Genomic DNA, 16,269 nt, shown 5'->3' on the forward strand with positions numbered 1-16,269 from the left:
TTGAAATGTGCTGGTAGTGACTTGCGAGGTGGTATGGCTGGTAGTATATCACCACCTGCAGAGAGCAATTGCTAAGGAACACAGAGGAATCATGGTTTGCTGGCCCAAATTTCATTGGCCAGCATATTACTGCTAAATGGCCAGCAGCATCAGCCCAGTAGCTCCAGCAGCAGCACGTAACTCACACTAGTAAAAGCATGAAGCCATTTCTCCCTCTATCACCATTCCATGATAGTGGCCATATATTGCCTGCTAAGTCACTTTGAGCCATACTACCTTGCCAAGTGCTACTGAAACACTTTTTTTATTATCCTTAAATGTGAATTGTTTATATTTGTGTTTCTCAGTATTTGTCTCTTGTGGAAAATATACATTGCTTACACATCACACATACTCGCAGTACTACTCATTATCATCTCATTTCCCCCCATAGGACATTTAAAAGAGAATTACTACTAAGCTTTGTTTGTTATTGTTGAGATCAATTATTATTTCTGCCCTTTTTGTTAAATTCCATAAAGAACAAAACCCTTATCATCCAAATTTGCACAAGGCAAGAGACTGAAAAGCTATGAGGAGTCAAGAATGCATGCTAGTGGCATGGGATACAGAACAGCATCTTGTTCCACTGTGTGATGTGAGCAGTCCAGGGCCACCCAAGAGGAGTCCACTTCGCAACTCCTCTCCACACCTAGGTTAACCCAGTTTCATGAGGGCTGAAACTGATGCAGAAAGGAGGGTGCAGTGTGGATTCCTTCTGTCTGATCCCTGGTTTATAACATTACCTGGCAGCAAAAAGTAAGAGCACTTCAGAGGCTTCCATACTGCAGAGGTAACTTGTGTACCAGTCCTAAAGTGTCAATAGCCTATGTTTTTTCTTAAATTGCAATCTAATACTATGTGAGCTTATTGCAGGTTGGTCTACGCTAGATACGCTGCAGTTCGTCAGGCACAGTGTCAATTCCATAGGAGTTGTCAGGAGCAGTGTTATCCCCTGACACATTGTTCCTGTTAACTTTCTGTAGCCGTCTTTCTTTAGCTTCAGCAAAACTGGAAACACGATAAATGATAAGTAGGATTTTTGGAAGAAGTGCACCTAGAAGATGGGTAATGAAAAATCAAGTTAGTCACACATAGGAAATCGCACAACAACATGAAGATGCTACTATTAATGCATGTTGTCTGCTTTATTGCTTCTCCAGGAAGCAATAGGATGGAACTTTCCATTAAAATAATCCAAGCTCAAGATATACTAATCATAAATAAATTCAAATTATTTTCATATTAGTTCAAAATTGACCCCATTTTTATAATTGTAATCCTATAGTACTGGAATAATCACAAAGCATTCATCTGTATTTGAAGTTAAGCACAGCCACTTACTGTAAGCCGCTATTTCAAAGCAATTTCTCCCTCTCTTTTAAAGATACATGCAAATAGAACATTTTGGATATCCTTTTCTAAAGGTTCCAAATGATGTAAAATAAATTCCAGAGCGTATACATCTTTTGTTACATAACAAGGCATTTCTTGGTTTGTCACTTTCAAATTCTTGATTGTTTGCATCTGTCTCAAGAAACACAGAAGTGTGCCTTCAGTGGTGAAGTCAAACCATTGGAGAATCACAGTTATCAGCAGAGACCGGTAACTTCTGACTGCTGCCTCCCTAGTAGCTAATATATGATGTTTCTTTGAAAGAAAGGTTCTTGCTCTAATGCTTTTTCAGTGCAGCCATAGTGGCATTGAACGTTTTGAACAGTGCTTTAAGAAGCAAGCTGGAACTTTAATCTGAATGATGAAAAATACTTTGGCCATGATTTCGTCTTAAGTACTTTACTGGAATGAGGCTGAAGTACAGTGAACTGCATTCAGAATGAACCACCGTGTAACAGCAAACATTTTTCAGAGTGTCAGTTATTAATGAGTAGCTTGGTCCAGACATAAAATATACTTGCCCAATCTGTCTCTCGTTCTATAAAGAATTCTGGAGATAATGGCCTTTAAGCATTCCCAAATTGCACCGATGAAAGAGGCACGCAGGAGGACGTGCCGGCTCTGTCCTCTCCACCTCTGATGTGGGAAGGTCTGAAAGGGAGTTTGTAAGTCCATTTGGCTGAATGAGGTTACAGCCTTTGCCACAGTCAGGAACTCTGTACAGTGGGAGTGCCTGGTGGCCTGATTACAAGGGTACAACTGGAGCAAGGGCACCAGGGCCCATACATGCAATGAGCTTTCATTTTTTGTAAAAAGTAAGTCTCTAACCCCCCTAGACAGAAAGCTTTGAAGCAAAATTTCATCTTTAGCAAAAGTTAAAGAGAAGTGGAAAAGAACCAAGGGCATGCATGTTTACACACACACATGCACACACCATACACATTCTTGTCTAGCTAGATAGAAGTGTGTAATTTTTTTCATTTCTGTTTTGCTGAGCTTGAATGACTCGTTTTATTCATGGAAAACAGGGTAGATTTTGTGATAGGGTAGTGGCTATGGGAAGCCCCCATTTCAAATATTTCTATAGCCATGAATACAAGTGACCTTAGGCAAGCCTCTATCTTTGTTCCAGTCTTCTATCATGTGGAGATTAAGAAATAATAATGCATGTGAAATGTTTTGAACGCTCAGGAAGAGTCCTATTTAAATACTATTTTGATTTTTCTGGTTATTTTACAATGAATGCAACCTCGCTGCAAAATCTTACACCTCTTGTTTTGCCCTCAGTGAGTCGTCTTCCTTTCTTTTCAAAACTGCTTAAATTCAGAGAATAAAATTGTAAGATTCTGAGCATAATAAAAGAGTAAACTATTACAGAAAATGCTGCTTTAAGTTATTTGAGGCAACTTCATTATGAGATGCAGATTTAAAAAATACTCTTTTTGCTTTTGTGTGTTAACTTTAGCCCTTAATCTCGTTTATCTGAATAGTAGGAAGACTGTATAATAATCTCACTTTATGTTGTACTGATTACCTGATTCAAATGCCCTGTTCAAAATTGTAATCCATGTCCGTCTTTCATTATGGACAGGTTTTGTGTATTTCCATGTTAGCATTGTTCAATATCAGCAAAATCAAATGAGACAGTTTAACTGCTATGTACTCTGGTGTAGTCCCCACTAATTTCAGGATATAAAAATTATCCGTGCACTTGGTGATCCAACAGAAAAAAATCTTGTTTCAATCCTCTTCCTGAATTCTAAGAAAGATTGCAATATTTGCATGCAACATTTAATATGTTTGAGCCTGTTTCCAACATATATGATGCTTGGCATTATGCCCATTTAAAACGTGTGCTTGCTGTATTTTCCTGCAATATTCTTTCTGCTTCATGAAACTGCATCTTCTATAGCATCTTACCCAGATTTAACCAATGTAGTGCCTTCCAGATGTTCCTGGACTTTGGCTCCCATCAATCACTGGCCATGCTGGCTGAGGCCAAGAATTGTATTTCAAAAATATGTGGAAGGCACTGCATTGGCAATCCGAGGGACTCTTATCAAAGAGGATTCAGTGCTATGTTACACAAGGCATGTTACTAGGAATTGTTAGAAGTTTTGGCTTTGAATGTGCACCTGTACAAACGAGGCCAGTTATTCCATTTACAAGATCCTGCAACCTCCAGTGTGTTAAATAAATGCAGTCCAAAGTAATTTTCCAAGAAGGATTGAATGAAACACCTTTTCTTTAAACACATCAGGAACAGAAATGCTTGTGCCGCTGTCTTTGTTTTATGCAGCATTAATGTTGCTTATCTACTGGTTAAAAGATGCTCATGCGTTAACGCTGCTATCCAAAGCAAAACCAAAAGTAAGCTGTAAGGTCTGCACAAAAAAATAAATGCAATTTTTAGTTGGGAAAAGTTAGTATCATTTACAGATTATTTTCTTCAAGAGAAACGAGGACTCTGGCTCTCGCATACAGCAAATGATAGTAATAATGCATACTGTCACTTTCCTGAGTTGCGCTAAGATGGGCATGCCCTATATGTTAAACTGACAAAGAAAAATTACTAACAACTCTTTTCTTTCTCTTCACACCCCATTCCTCTTTTGCCTATATCCTTCCATCTCTCTCTCTCTCTCTCTCTCTCTCTCTCTCTCTTTCTTTCTTTCTTTCTTTCTTTCTTTCTTTTTCTCTCTCTCTCTCTTTCTCTCTTTCTTTCTTTCTTTCTCTCTCTGTGTGCATATGCTTTGTATATTATTTTGGCACCCTTCAATACTTCAGTGTGATCAAGATCAGTGCATTCAGAGCACTAAATTCGTTTTGCAGGCTGCTGCCACACCGCTTCTCCAGAGTGAGCCCAGCATAAGTAGTGAAGAGCTACCTTTACCAGGAAAGACCTCTATCAGTGCTCCCTGTGCCACATTAACACTAGGGCAGCCAACACCACCCTCCTCCATGCCAAATCTCACATCAGAAACAGGTTTGACAGACATGATACCATTAAAAGAGGACTCTGAAAGTCATCAGTTTCTTACTCCTGAGGAAGCTCCATCACCACCTGGGATGTTGCCAATTGGGAGTCCTATGATTCACAGCCGTACCATGCATATCCTCAGCCTAGCCAGCCAGGACTCGTTGCACGAAGACTCAGTACGTGGCCTTGTGAAACTCAGCTCAGTCTGAGCAACTTTCAGTATGATGGTGATTATACAGCCCTTATATGCTAACAACAGAAACTTGCCGAGATACCTTCGGACTCCGTAACACGCATAAGCCACTGAAACTTTGCTAGGTCTTCTTAAAAGGACAAGTTATTTTTGTGCAGTGAAGAAGCTAAGGCATTTCTTTAATAGCCAATTTATGGCTTGGATTTGATGTGACATTGTCAAAATAACAGAAATGTACATTAACCTTGTTTGGTGACTAATAGTGTCCAGCAGCTTGGAATCCTGGTACTTTGAATTTGATTATGATAATACTTTAAAAGATATTACTGGAAGTTAGCATCATATTCCATGTTTTATGAAGTTATCATGTAATGTTGCCTTTGAGGCCATGCCAGCCACCCTTTTCATGTTATTACTCTACTAATATTTGAAACAAAAAAATTGCCATTCAGATAATACAAAACCAATAAATACTGCAATTGTGGATTTGCATGCCACGCTACAGTGTATGTTACAGTAGTGTTGGTATTGAGAGAAAGTGCTGCTTTATTATTTGTGAGTTTTGAAGTACTGTTTCATATAAAAGGCAGTGCAACAAACCAATGGACAAATGTTTTTTTTAATCAGTCAAACTTGTTATAAATAAATGAACTGGTGGTACTTCAAACGTGGAGGACTACCATTTTTTGCATATCATTTCACTTTGAGTGTCTAATATAAGATACTGTGTTGTGCCATTGATTTCTCTCTACCATCACCGTTAGACAAAATGGCACCCTCTGTTCCTTTAAATATGTGTACAGTTAATACCCATACAGTGTGGACGACAACAACAGCTCCATATGGATTGCGAGTTACTTTTCCTCATGATAATGCAATTAAGAAGATCAAAGGAGTATATAAAGTCCAATTATGAATGGTTTTTAGTATTGTGTGTGGTTTTGAAAATAGGCAGTTTAATTTTAGGAGAAACCATGCCTACAACTAACCTGAGTGTCAAAATAACTTGAAGTTAATGAGTTGCATCTAAAAGCCCTCTTCCATTATCTGGTTCTCACAAACAGAAGGGGTGTGCTATTAACAAGTACCCCCTGAAAATCTGATGTGGAGGGTTGAGAGACCCTGTGGAACAGCATAGGGTGGAGGCTGCAGGTATTAGGGGTAACTGGCAAAGGTCACCTTCCTCTCCTTCCATTTTCAGGACTTCTGCTAGTTGGGATATCTGTTGCATTCATGGAATGGCACCTTTGGATCCGATCTAATATCTTACTTAGGACCCATACCAATGGTGCCCAGAGAGATCTCCCAAGTAAGAGATTTGCAAGGTAAGGGTGCCCCAAGGTTCTAAAGTTTGGGAAGAGGAAGAGATAAATTACTGGAACATAAGTTACATGTGATCCATAGCTGCCATCTAGTCATGTGTATTTTCAACTATATTCTATTTTTAATTTAAAATTGACATATTTATGAGACATACTTATTTGTTTTTATTTGTGGTTAGGACAATTTAGTTATGATTTAAAGAAAAAAAACTGCTCGGGGATAGCCAAAAAGAACATTAACGGTGATCATTCAAATGCTATGTATTGCTGCATCTTGCCTTGCTTTTAAGATGCTAGGACCTGCAATAATCTTTTCTCAGGACAAAATTTCGTGCAAAGTATTTTTTAAAAAATTCAAGCTTCACTGCAGGCAACTACTTTTGAAAACAAGGATCATGAAGACATGGATTCGTTGCATCTCTGAGACATGGAAAAATACAGTTTAAAAGAAAACAAAAGCACAATGTTTTAATTGGAATAAGGCCATCTCTCTTGTAGAAGTGCCAGACGACATACTGGCAAGAAGCTTCACACTGTGTACAATTTTATAAAAGATATTATTTTTCTCTTAAAAGTGATAAAACGTTCACCTTGTTTGCATGTATAGTAAATATCTAGAGGGGGGATTATATCCATAGGTTCCTTGCTTTTTCTGTTTTGCAGAAAGCTATGCATGATCTGCAGTTATCTGGTTGTGAGCCATTCAAATGTTTACAAGCTTTCATATAAAGGGATATTGTCTCTTTTCCTGTCTGACCTCATAGGATTTATTTAAAATCCTGCATACATTATTTCCTTTAGCACAGGCTTATTCCAAAGAAAAAACAACTTTGAGATGCATTCTCTTGACTTATTGTTTGATTACTGTACTAGAAGGAGCTATAAAAAGAATTTAAACAACTATAAGCACCAATATAACAGCAGTGAACACATTGATTTAGGGAAACGTTTTCAATGGAAGTGGGTGAGGTTGATTGCCTTTGTAAATCTCAGTCTCCACACAACACCTCAGAGGCAGTAATCCTAAATCAGATTTTAAGTTTGTGAGCTAATAATGTTATGTCATGTGCTAGGAATACACAATTACACAATACATTCTAGAAAGTTGGGATACTTCAATTTCTTGCTATCCTTCCTCTCTGCCAGAAGGATTCTGATTTTCCTACAAAACAAACAAAGATTAGGGCAGGAGGAGAACTGCCTCTTTTTTGCTCATTACATTGAAATAGGTTTGGCATCATTTCTGATGGCAGAAGGAAAGTATCACATGGACACTTATTTTGTGAAGTTCATTTCTTTAAAAAACCCACCAGTATTGATTTCAGTGTACCTGAATATTTTGCTCCTTCTGCAGATGCCAGAACATGGAGCCTACATTCCCCACAGTGCGGAAAATAAACAATGATAAATATTTTACTCCGCCATTATGACGTCACAGCTGTGGCGCTTACACAAAGGAGTAGAAATATTTAAAAATTCATCTGCTTACATTTTCACAGAAATACTTTGGGGTTCTTTTTCAGTAGCAGCATTTGGATACCTTTGCTATATGGAAATAGCATCACATGTCACTTAAGTCCACAATATGGTTCTGGTAGTATTTTTTACTGAGGGAGGGGCATGAGAATGCCACCATGCTGTTGTTTTTAAGTGTCTCTTATGTAAAGCTTTAAAATTCTGCACTGCCACATTAGAATACTTTGGTTTTCTTAGAGCCTGAGGGAAAGAAAATGCTCGATGACAGAAAAAGTACTGTGAATACCTATTTTAGAATGAATTTATTATTTCTGTTTGCATTGTTGTACAGTAATTTTTTGCTGTTTATAATATTTTTTGACTTTGTGTTGAAGAATAAAAAGTACAGCATTTTTAAGCATTCCCTTCTGTTTTAAGATTTTTCATTCCCCTTGGTGTTAAATCTCTTCTTACTCTCCACCAGCCCTAGTACATCTGTTTATTTTCGTTACCATGACATTTTAGAACTTTTACTGTTGCGATGTGATGACATCTGCTGGAAAACAATGGAACTGAGCATATGCTTCTTTTAATTGCAGTTCTTCATTAATGGTATACAGTAGCTTTAGAAGTAGAACAGTTACAATTTCCAACAGATTGACCTCTCATGGTCTGTTTTACCACCAGTGAAATAGTTTTAATATTTTCAGCACAATCCTGGACAGCTTTACTCAGAAGTAAGCCCCACTAAGTCCACTGAGACTTCCTCTGAAATCCATGTGCCTAGGATAGGAGTGAGTTAAAACCAAATACATTTTACCACTTTATTTAACCATTTTGATTTGTTTTTGTTAGGTTCATGAGACTTGGTCATGTTGAAGATAGACATCAGCTGTATGAAGTGATGTTTCTGATCTAAGGAATATGCTGGATTTTTTTTCTATTTTCCTTCTTATTAGGCTAGTAAATAAAATAGTGAATGTTCTTCATTGGTACTATCTGTGTACAATATATTTTTATGCAGATACTGGTTGCATACAACTCAAGGTCTGAATGGCTGTGTTGTGCAAAAACAATATCGTTTAAAAAGTAGGGGCCTTTTATTCCCTGGTGTAGTCAACCTTTAGGGTAGAACTTCATATTGCATGCACGTACACTTATTATTAGCCTAGTTGCTGCTTTTCCCAACTAAAATCATCCAGGGGGGATGGAGGAATTGGAGCAGAGAAATGGCTGGGTGGCAGGATTCTTTAACCCTTTCCCCACTTGGCACTTTCCCAGCCTATCCTCCCCCCACAACTACTTTCTGTACACATGCTTCCAAACTTCTGTAAAGATATATGTAGAAATGAAAGTTATATAAACATACTGTAATAAACAATTTTTACTCCCAGGGAGTAAGTAAACTCAAAACAATATGTCAGTCACCTGACGTCATATGATGCTAGGTGCAGAGATCTGTTATCTCTGATCTAAATGCCAAGATATTGGCTTAGCATTTGATTGATTTCATGTGAGGTGACTAACAGGTCGCCCCACCTACCTATCAAAAATGGCTGCAAGGGGTAAGTCAGTTCTGGATCCAGCCCTCAGGTTCCTCAGCCCTGTATTACAGGTTTCCTGGGCAAAAGACAGCTGAGGACCAAAGACACCAATGGGACCAAAAAAAAAAAAGTCGCGTAATTAGAACGGAAAACCTCCCTCAAACCCTGGGGACAATAATTTATTTTGTATTACATCTACATTGTGTATTCTAAGCAAAAATATTAATTGGTTATTTGTATATATTTCCAGACTTGCCTCAGTCTCATTATTCGTTGATTTATTGGGTGAACTTTGTAGCGCATTTTATCGTTCAGGCCCGCAGTGATTAATATTTCCACCTCCTGCAACCACATCAATTCTGTGAAGCTCACTGTTCAGTTTTGCAAGTACAAGATAGGAAAAAGGCAGACATGCACAGCAGGTACTAGTGAGACTGGTTGGGTTGGCATTTAACCCCAATTTCCCAGGTCAAGCTCAATGTTGTCAACGTTGGTCTCGAGAAAGAGTGGAGTGTGCCTCCAGGGGTAAAGTCAAACTCCTGGAGTATCATAGTGTTTGCTGTGGCTGCAGAGACTGGTAACTCATAACTGCTGCCCCCGGCGTTGTATTTTATGCATTCTGTATTTTCTGGCCTCTCCAGGGCACAAGCCTGGGCAGTGTGTTTGGAGGCCCTGGGCTGCCCAGATGACAGGACACCCCACCGTCTGTTTTTAATCTCAGTTTTAGGCTTGGGTAGCTTGCATGTCCCCATACCCTCACAGCAACCCTATAATTTTAGGCTGAGAGAATGTAGATGGCCCAGCATCACCCAGAGGGCCTAATGGGATTTGAACCCGTTGATCAACACACACTGAATGCTGTTCAGCATTTAACCACTACAACACATTAGCAAAGGCTTTAATCCAGCCCTTCCTTTACTTTCATTAGCCCCTCACTACCAAGCCTGAACCAAAGCAGCTTCAAGGGAGAGCGAGCGGCCGAGGCGTGGATACAGTGGTACCTCGGATTACAGATGTTTCAGGTTACAGACACTTCAGGTTACAGACTCCGCTAACCCAGAAATAGTACCTCAGGTTAAGAACTTTGCTTCAGGATGAGAACAGAAATTGTGCGGTGGTGGCACGGCGGCAGCGGGAGGCCCCAGTAGCTAAAGTGGTGCTTCAGGTTAAGAACAGTTTCTGGTTAAGAATGGACCTCCGGAACAAATTAAGTTCTTAACCCGAGGTACCACTGTATACAACTCTACCAAGACTTTGCTTCTGTTAATGTGGCATATGACAGTGTTAAAGAACCCTTCGCCCTTCTTGATTCTGATGGGATAGGAACATCTCAGCCTCACTCAATTTAAAAAAGATGACTCTTGTTAAAAATAGTTGCCAACCCAGGCACTAAGCTGAAAATTCAGGCAGGGAGAAAGCTGTGAGCGAGCAGCAGCAGTGCCTGTGTTCAGGCAGCCAGGGCTTCTGCACCATTGCACAAAATAAATAAAGTGACACTAGGGAAGTATTTGTAGGAATCGTAAGGCCAGCTGAAAAACCAAAGTTAAACTAACATTTTTCAAAATGAGGAAAGTCAATAGGATTCCATTCCCAAGCAAACTGTTGCTGCAGATATTTGATGGCTCTTGCTCACATCTCTTGGAGCAGCCGGAGTTCTGGTGCTAGCCTTGCCAGGGCAACTATGCTGGACACTGGCTTGCTTGTTGTCGTTCTAAATACCATTTTTGTTTTCTTCAGTTGCAACTGAACAGTCAACAATGCTTCAAGTATTCTTTTGTGTGTTGATTTAAATGCCACTACTGCATTTCTGTTTCTGTGACTCCAGGGAAATTGCATCACATGGTCAGTTAAGCTTTGCGTTAAAGTAAACAGGAAATACTAGTCACTGTTTGGGATCTGATTGAGCCATGCATGACTATTGTGTGTTGCAAAAATAATTTAGTTTGCTGGTGAAGTGGGGGAAGACAAACAACCCTCACCCAGACAATGAACTTATTAAAATTAATCCACAAGGTTAGGTTTCTGGTACTGAGTAATAAATTAGCATCAAAATGCTACACATTAAATATTTGCAGCAATTAATAATAAATATGTAGAAAAATAAATGGGTTATAATTTAAAATTGATAACTTTTAAGTCAGTTTTTATTTTAATTTGCTTTCTAGTCCTCCCAAAGGTTTTGCAAATACAGTATAATTTCCTGAAAGTGTTGTTGTAGCTTCAGGAATACAGAAACATACCCATACTTGCTGACTTGATATGTGCTAGTTACTGTATTCAAGTAAATCCCATATTTCAGATGAAAAAGAAATGATTTTTAAGATCCCATGGCAGCAACTGACTCAGAAAATAATTATTTGTCATTTAATGATGGCCCCACTGAATGAATAAAGGCTATACAGCTGTTAATGACTGGTGGATTATGACTTAAATCCTGATATTGCAAATACACATCTAGTGGTTTCCTGGTGGGCAAATGAAGGAAATGAGAAACGTTGATCATGGATTGTCCCAAACCCCTTGTCAGAATGTACTGAAACCTTACAATAAAGACAAAACAAAAACAGAGTGTGTTCCTTTGGACTGCTTGCTATCAGACCATTAGTGAAGGAGGTTGTATGTCATATTAAGTCCATGGTAATGTTATTCCTATACTCTCTATGTCCGTTTAGATAATTTAGTTTAGAAACAGGAGGAAATGCAGTAGCCTGACTCCTTTGTGAATCATATTATGTGATATTAGAACTCAGACCTCTTGCTCCCTGGACTAATGACCTAATTCAATTAACAACAGCAACAACCCTTTCAGTTTAACATAGTAGGTAAAGGGCTTTCCATGTTCACTCAAACTCCAGAATGACAGGAAATTACAGCTGTTAATGGCTACACCATTAACAGACATGTCATTTAAACAATATGGATATAGTATGGTATCTTTTGCCGTAATTGGTTCAGGCTTCACCACTACTTTGGAACTGGATGATGGAAAGTGGCAAAGGAGTGGATCCACGTCACAGATATGTCTGTTCACTGGACTAGGCACATAACTGAAGCTGCTATTCCACACAAGTACCAAACTGGCAATCAATATTATCATCAAAGAATGATCAGAGTTGTAAGGGATCAGGTTGTCTTACCCCCTGCCATAGATAAAACATTTTAAAGCACATCTTAATAATGTCATAATACCAGACTGTATTTCAATTGGTCTGGAGTTCTTTGAGCGTCTTAGTCTACCTCAGCGGTTGCCAACATTTTGGGCCAGAAGGTACATTTGGAATTCTGGGAAAGTTCCACAGGTGTCATGGGGTATAGCATAACATAAAATGGCTGCTGTGGGAGTGTGGCATAACACAAAATGGCTATTGTGGGTGGCACAACATATTGACATAACAGAAAATGGCTGCCACAATTAAAAGAGCGGCGGGGGACGATGACGACAGGACCACAAAATGGCAGGTGTCCCCCTCTTCAATGGGGAAAAGAACCCTATATCAACCACTATCACACTCACAGAGAGAAGATATTTACACCTCTCCTCTGTTAAGAATGGAAGAAAGGGTGGGCATCCAATCCTGGCATCCAATGAAATGTGACCATGTTTAAGGGAATGTGTTCAAGTATAGGCCAAACCCGTGCAAACAGGAACATGGCAGAAAGAGCAAATGTATATTGTGGAATTTTGAGGGGCTATTTACAGAGATCTTTTTTTGGATAACTTATGAGGTCATACTTGTGCCCATGAGCATTGCACCGGCCAGCCCTGGACTTACTAGTTTTGTCTATAAACCTCTTACATCTGTTCAGCCCAGCTGAGCTGTTTATTCCTGAAGAACCTATGTAGAACTGAACCTTCAAGAAGTAAAGTCGTGGTAAGAGACGCCCTTCTTCCCCAGTTTCGGGCTGTTATGGTGGAATGTGATTCACCCACATAGTAAAAGCTGAGGGGTTTCTTTTTTGTTGTTTCTTTTGCATTTTAATGTTATCACTATTACCTCATCCATGAGCTCACAGTGAGGTAGTGACTTGTCCAAGGTCACCCAGTGAATTTCATGGCTGAGTGAGGATTTGAACCCTGGCCTCCCAGCTCCACAGTATGTTGTATGGATGCATCAGGCAGAAATTCTGTAGAATTTCTGTAGAACAGGGAAGTTAAATACTGTTAAATACGGACATTAGCTGTGGAGGTAGTCTGACTCAGCTCCCCATTTTAGGAAGAATTTGCTGATCCAGAAGCTCTACGTAGAGAGGCTTTTTCTACTTCCCTTGCCTCATGTGTCACAAACTGTTGTTCATATTCTTTTAAATTCTATTCCTCTTTTCCTTTCACATTTAACTTGCATCTTATCCTCTCCCAAACTGCAATTTTCTCTCATCTTTCCAATTATGTCCATATCAGTTTACTTTTTTTATTTAAAAAAACCCTCCAATTTCCTTCAACACCTCCTCTTGTCCTTTTCCCTCAGCTGGGGCGGAGACCAGCTCCCCTCACCCGCAAACTTATCAGATTCTCAGCCATCTTTACTCACCATGCAGGGAGTTGCTGGTAGTGGCATCAAAGGGCTACAGCTCAGCCGGCGGTTTCAATCAACCCTCACATTCTGCTAAAAACAGGAGTGAAACTAGGCTTTATTCCACTTGGGTCAAAGACCAAGTTTGGCACCCTCCCCCATGCATATTTGTGTACACAACACACAGGCTAGGAGCCTCAATGGCACCCCTCTGGAAGCTTCATCCGGGGGGGGGGGAGAACCTGGCCAGTCCTCCCTACCCCCAGTTATGGCTCTGGCCATAACTTCAGTGCATTCAAACAGCGCATGGTGTGGGGCCATGTGTGCTGTCCCTATCCCAACCATGGAGCGGCTCTCCAGCGTTTCAAACAGATGGTAGACACTTTGTGGCAATTGCTATTTTCTTCAAGGGGGGAGAACGGAAGAGGCTCAGGAGTCCAGCTCTGAGTCGTAGTCTCATCCCAGTGAGCCCCTTCCCTAGCCTAACTGGGGGTGCATTTTCCTTACAGCCCCAGGTAAAATAGCAAGTTTTAAATTTCCTGGTAGGTGTCTGGAACACTGAGACCACTGTAAGAAGGTCTCACAATACAATAATTTATTTAAATCAGGGGTTCCCAAACTTGGGTCTCCAGCGGTTTTTGAACTACAATTTGCATCATCCATGACCACTGGTCCTGCTAGCTAGGGATGATGGGAGTTGTAGTCCAACAACAGATGGAGACCCAAGTTTGGGAAACCCTGATCTAAACCTTAATTGATTTATTTTTTAAAAAATCCCCTGGGCTACCCGGTATTTGTTGTTTGTGCAAAGTCCTCTGCTCACCAAAGTTTCCATCACCTAACCCCTACTTGTGCATTATTCTACTTGTGGTTTTGCAGATACAGGAGTGGCATGTTGTCGTTTCCATTCTTTGCATTGCCTAAGCCGGCTGTTCCCCTGACCTGCTTTACACAGCTTTAGTTACAATGGCAGAGCACAATGCTCATTTAAGGTAATGAAAGCCTAGTAGCATCTGTCATAAATTGAAATTATGTTGACATGCGTGATTGAATCCTATTCTCACCTAGCTAGCATAATTTAAGAATGGGATTGCATTGTAAATAATATATATTATGTGTGGAAGTCTAATTATATAAAATGCATGTCTGAAAAATTGTACATCTCTGCGCTTCAGAGACAGTTCTTAGGATGATTTTAAAATATGCTGAAAACTTATTGTGAACAGCTAACTGTTTTGTAAGTGGTTTACACAGATGATTCAGCCAAATAAATGATTCAGTAGCATAGGTCCTGGAGAGAATTAAGTTGGGCTATACATTGTATAATTCAGAGTACATTTAACAGTAGGATGAGTATACATAGGGTTTTTTAAAACACCAGAACAGGGCACAACTTGCTGAGTATCATTATTAGTGTGTCAGCTATAATTCTGTTTGCTTCACAGCTGCTGTGTTTAGTTAATTTGGTAGCCAGCACTGAACGAGGAAAACAACTACAAACAAAACAACTTGGCAAAAACAATGACAGAAGGAAAGTTTGAGCTTTGTCACCTATCCTGCTTTGGGGTGTATGGGGTGTTAGGGGAGGGGTAGTACCTCTGGTGGGGGACACATTGTGCTCCTTCCCATGTAATTTGTCCACCTTTGACCCTACTCTGCACTCAGCTGTCACCTGTAGCTCCTAGAAGCTGTCAGCATGCGACAGCAGCCACACCCTGGGAAGTGGTTTTGACTGGCTGGCTAAACCAGGTGAGGGTACCCAATGGGTCTCAAACCCTTGGTGAGTTAGGGACTTCTCCATGCAAAGACAACATATTGAGCAGATGATACTAATAGTGGGTCAAGCAGTCAATAAGGCATTTCTGCCCATGTTGTAAAAGGAAGTGAGGGGCAGATGGGGCTCATCAGCTTGGGAAAGCAGCCAATCTAGGAGAAGGAAAACTCCACTCCTAAAGCCTTGCAGGATATCTTCAGGAGAAGAAACACTACACGGAGTCCCTAAGATGGCTGGATGGTGCCTTGTACGCCTCCTTCCAGCAACTCCTGCAGCCAAGCTGGTGCCAAACATATTGCTCTGCTTTCCTTTTGACCACATCAGCGAAGCAAACAGAGGGTCTTGTCATCTGGGCAGCCCAGGATCTCCATACACACTGCCCAGGCTTGCACCCCGAGAGGTCATTTTGGTGCTAACACAACAGCTTGACTTCATCCCCAGAGGCACACTCAATTGTCTCTTGAGACGGACAGATACCAAACAATACTACTCTGGTGAATCTTTTGTTTCCAGCGACTATCTCAGGGTAAAATGCAAGTGTCCTTGTTCTTGGCTGAGTGGGGCTGTTATGCTCAAATCAATGATTGAGTGTCAGTTCAGCACATTTGTCATTTTAAGGCATGGGTAGGAACGAGTTATGAGAAGTAAACATAAGACAGTATGACATTTTGCCCCCTGGGAGGGGCAGCTGTTTTTGTAGCAGCATTACCTGCAATAAAAGAAAAATGAATGTACGTAGTTTTTAAGTTCAAATGATTGATTCCAGTTCAGGAGGGTCTACCTGCAAAACTATAATAAGAAAATAACTGACTTATAAATCTCAAGTTGAGAAAATAACTGACTTATAAATCCCAAGTTTATCTTTTCATTTCCCCTCCCTTTCTTAATCACACCAAATATAGTCTTTGGCTGTCCCTCCCCCCCCCCATGGCTTTAGCATGCCAAGCTGAAATTCCTAGTAAATTGCTCTCCATTCTTCAAGTCCTGCCCAGAGGCCTTTTTAAAGGCTGGTTTCCTTCAAATCTGCTAGCTGCTTGCCTTTAGAAGGGTGGTTTA

The 16,269-nt window shown here is 40.1% G+C and overlaps 1 protein-coding gene across 6 annotated transcripts in view; it reads left to right on the forward strand.

The window, feature by feature from the left end:
• LOC128410690 (palmitoyltransferase ZDHHC14) overlaps positions 1-16,269 on the forward strand; it is a 135,989-nt gene that overhangs the window by 61,448 nt on the left and 58,272 nt on the right. The window contains exon 9 of one of the 6 annotated variants that reach the window (XM_053382259.1): positions 4,222-7,805. The exons of 4 other annotated variants lie outside the window; for them this stretch is intronic. In XM_053382259.1, coding sequence (XP_053238234.1) covers positions 4,222-4,623 — 402 coding nt within the window. In that variant the 3' untranslated portion in view covers positions 4,624-7,805. Of the gene's footprint in view, positions 1-4,221; positions 7,806-16,269 lie in introns of those variants that run through there. One more of the 6 variants, XM_053382260.1, reaches the window with a different exon arrangement.

This window comes from Podarcis raffonei, chromosome 3, assembly GCF_027172205.1.
Source record: "Podarcis raffonei isolate rPodRaf1 chromosome 3, rPodRaf1.pri, whole genome shotgun sequence".
NCBI classification, from domain to species: domain Eukaryota; kingdom Metazoa; phylum Chordata; class Lepidosauria; order Squamata; family Lacertidae; genus Podarcis; species Podarcis raffonei.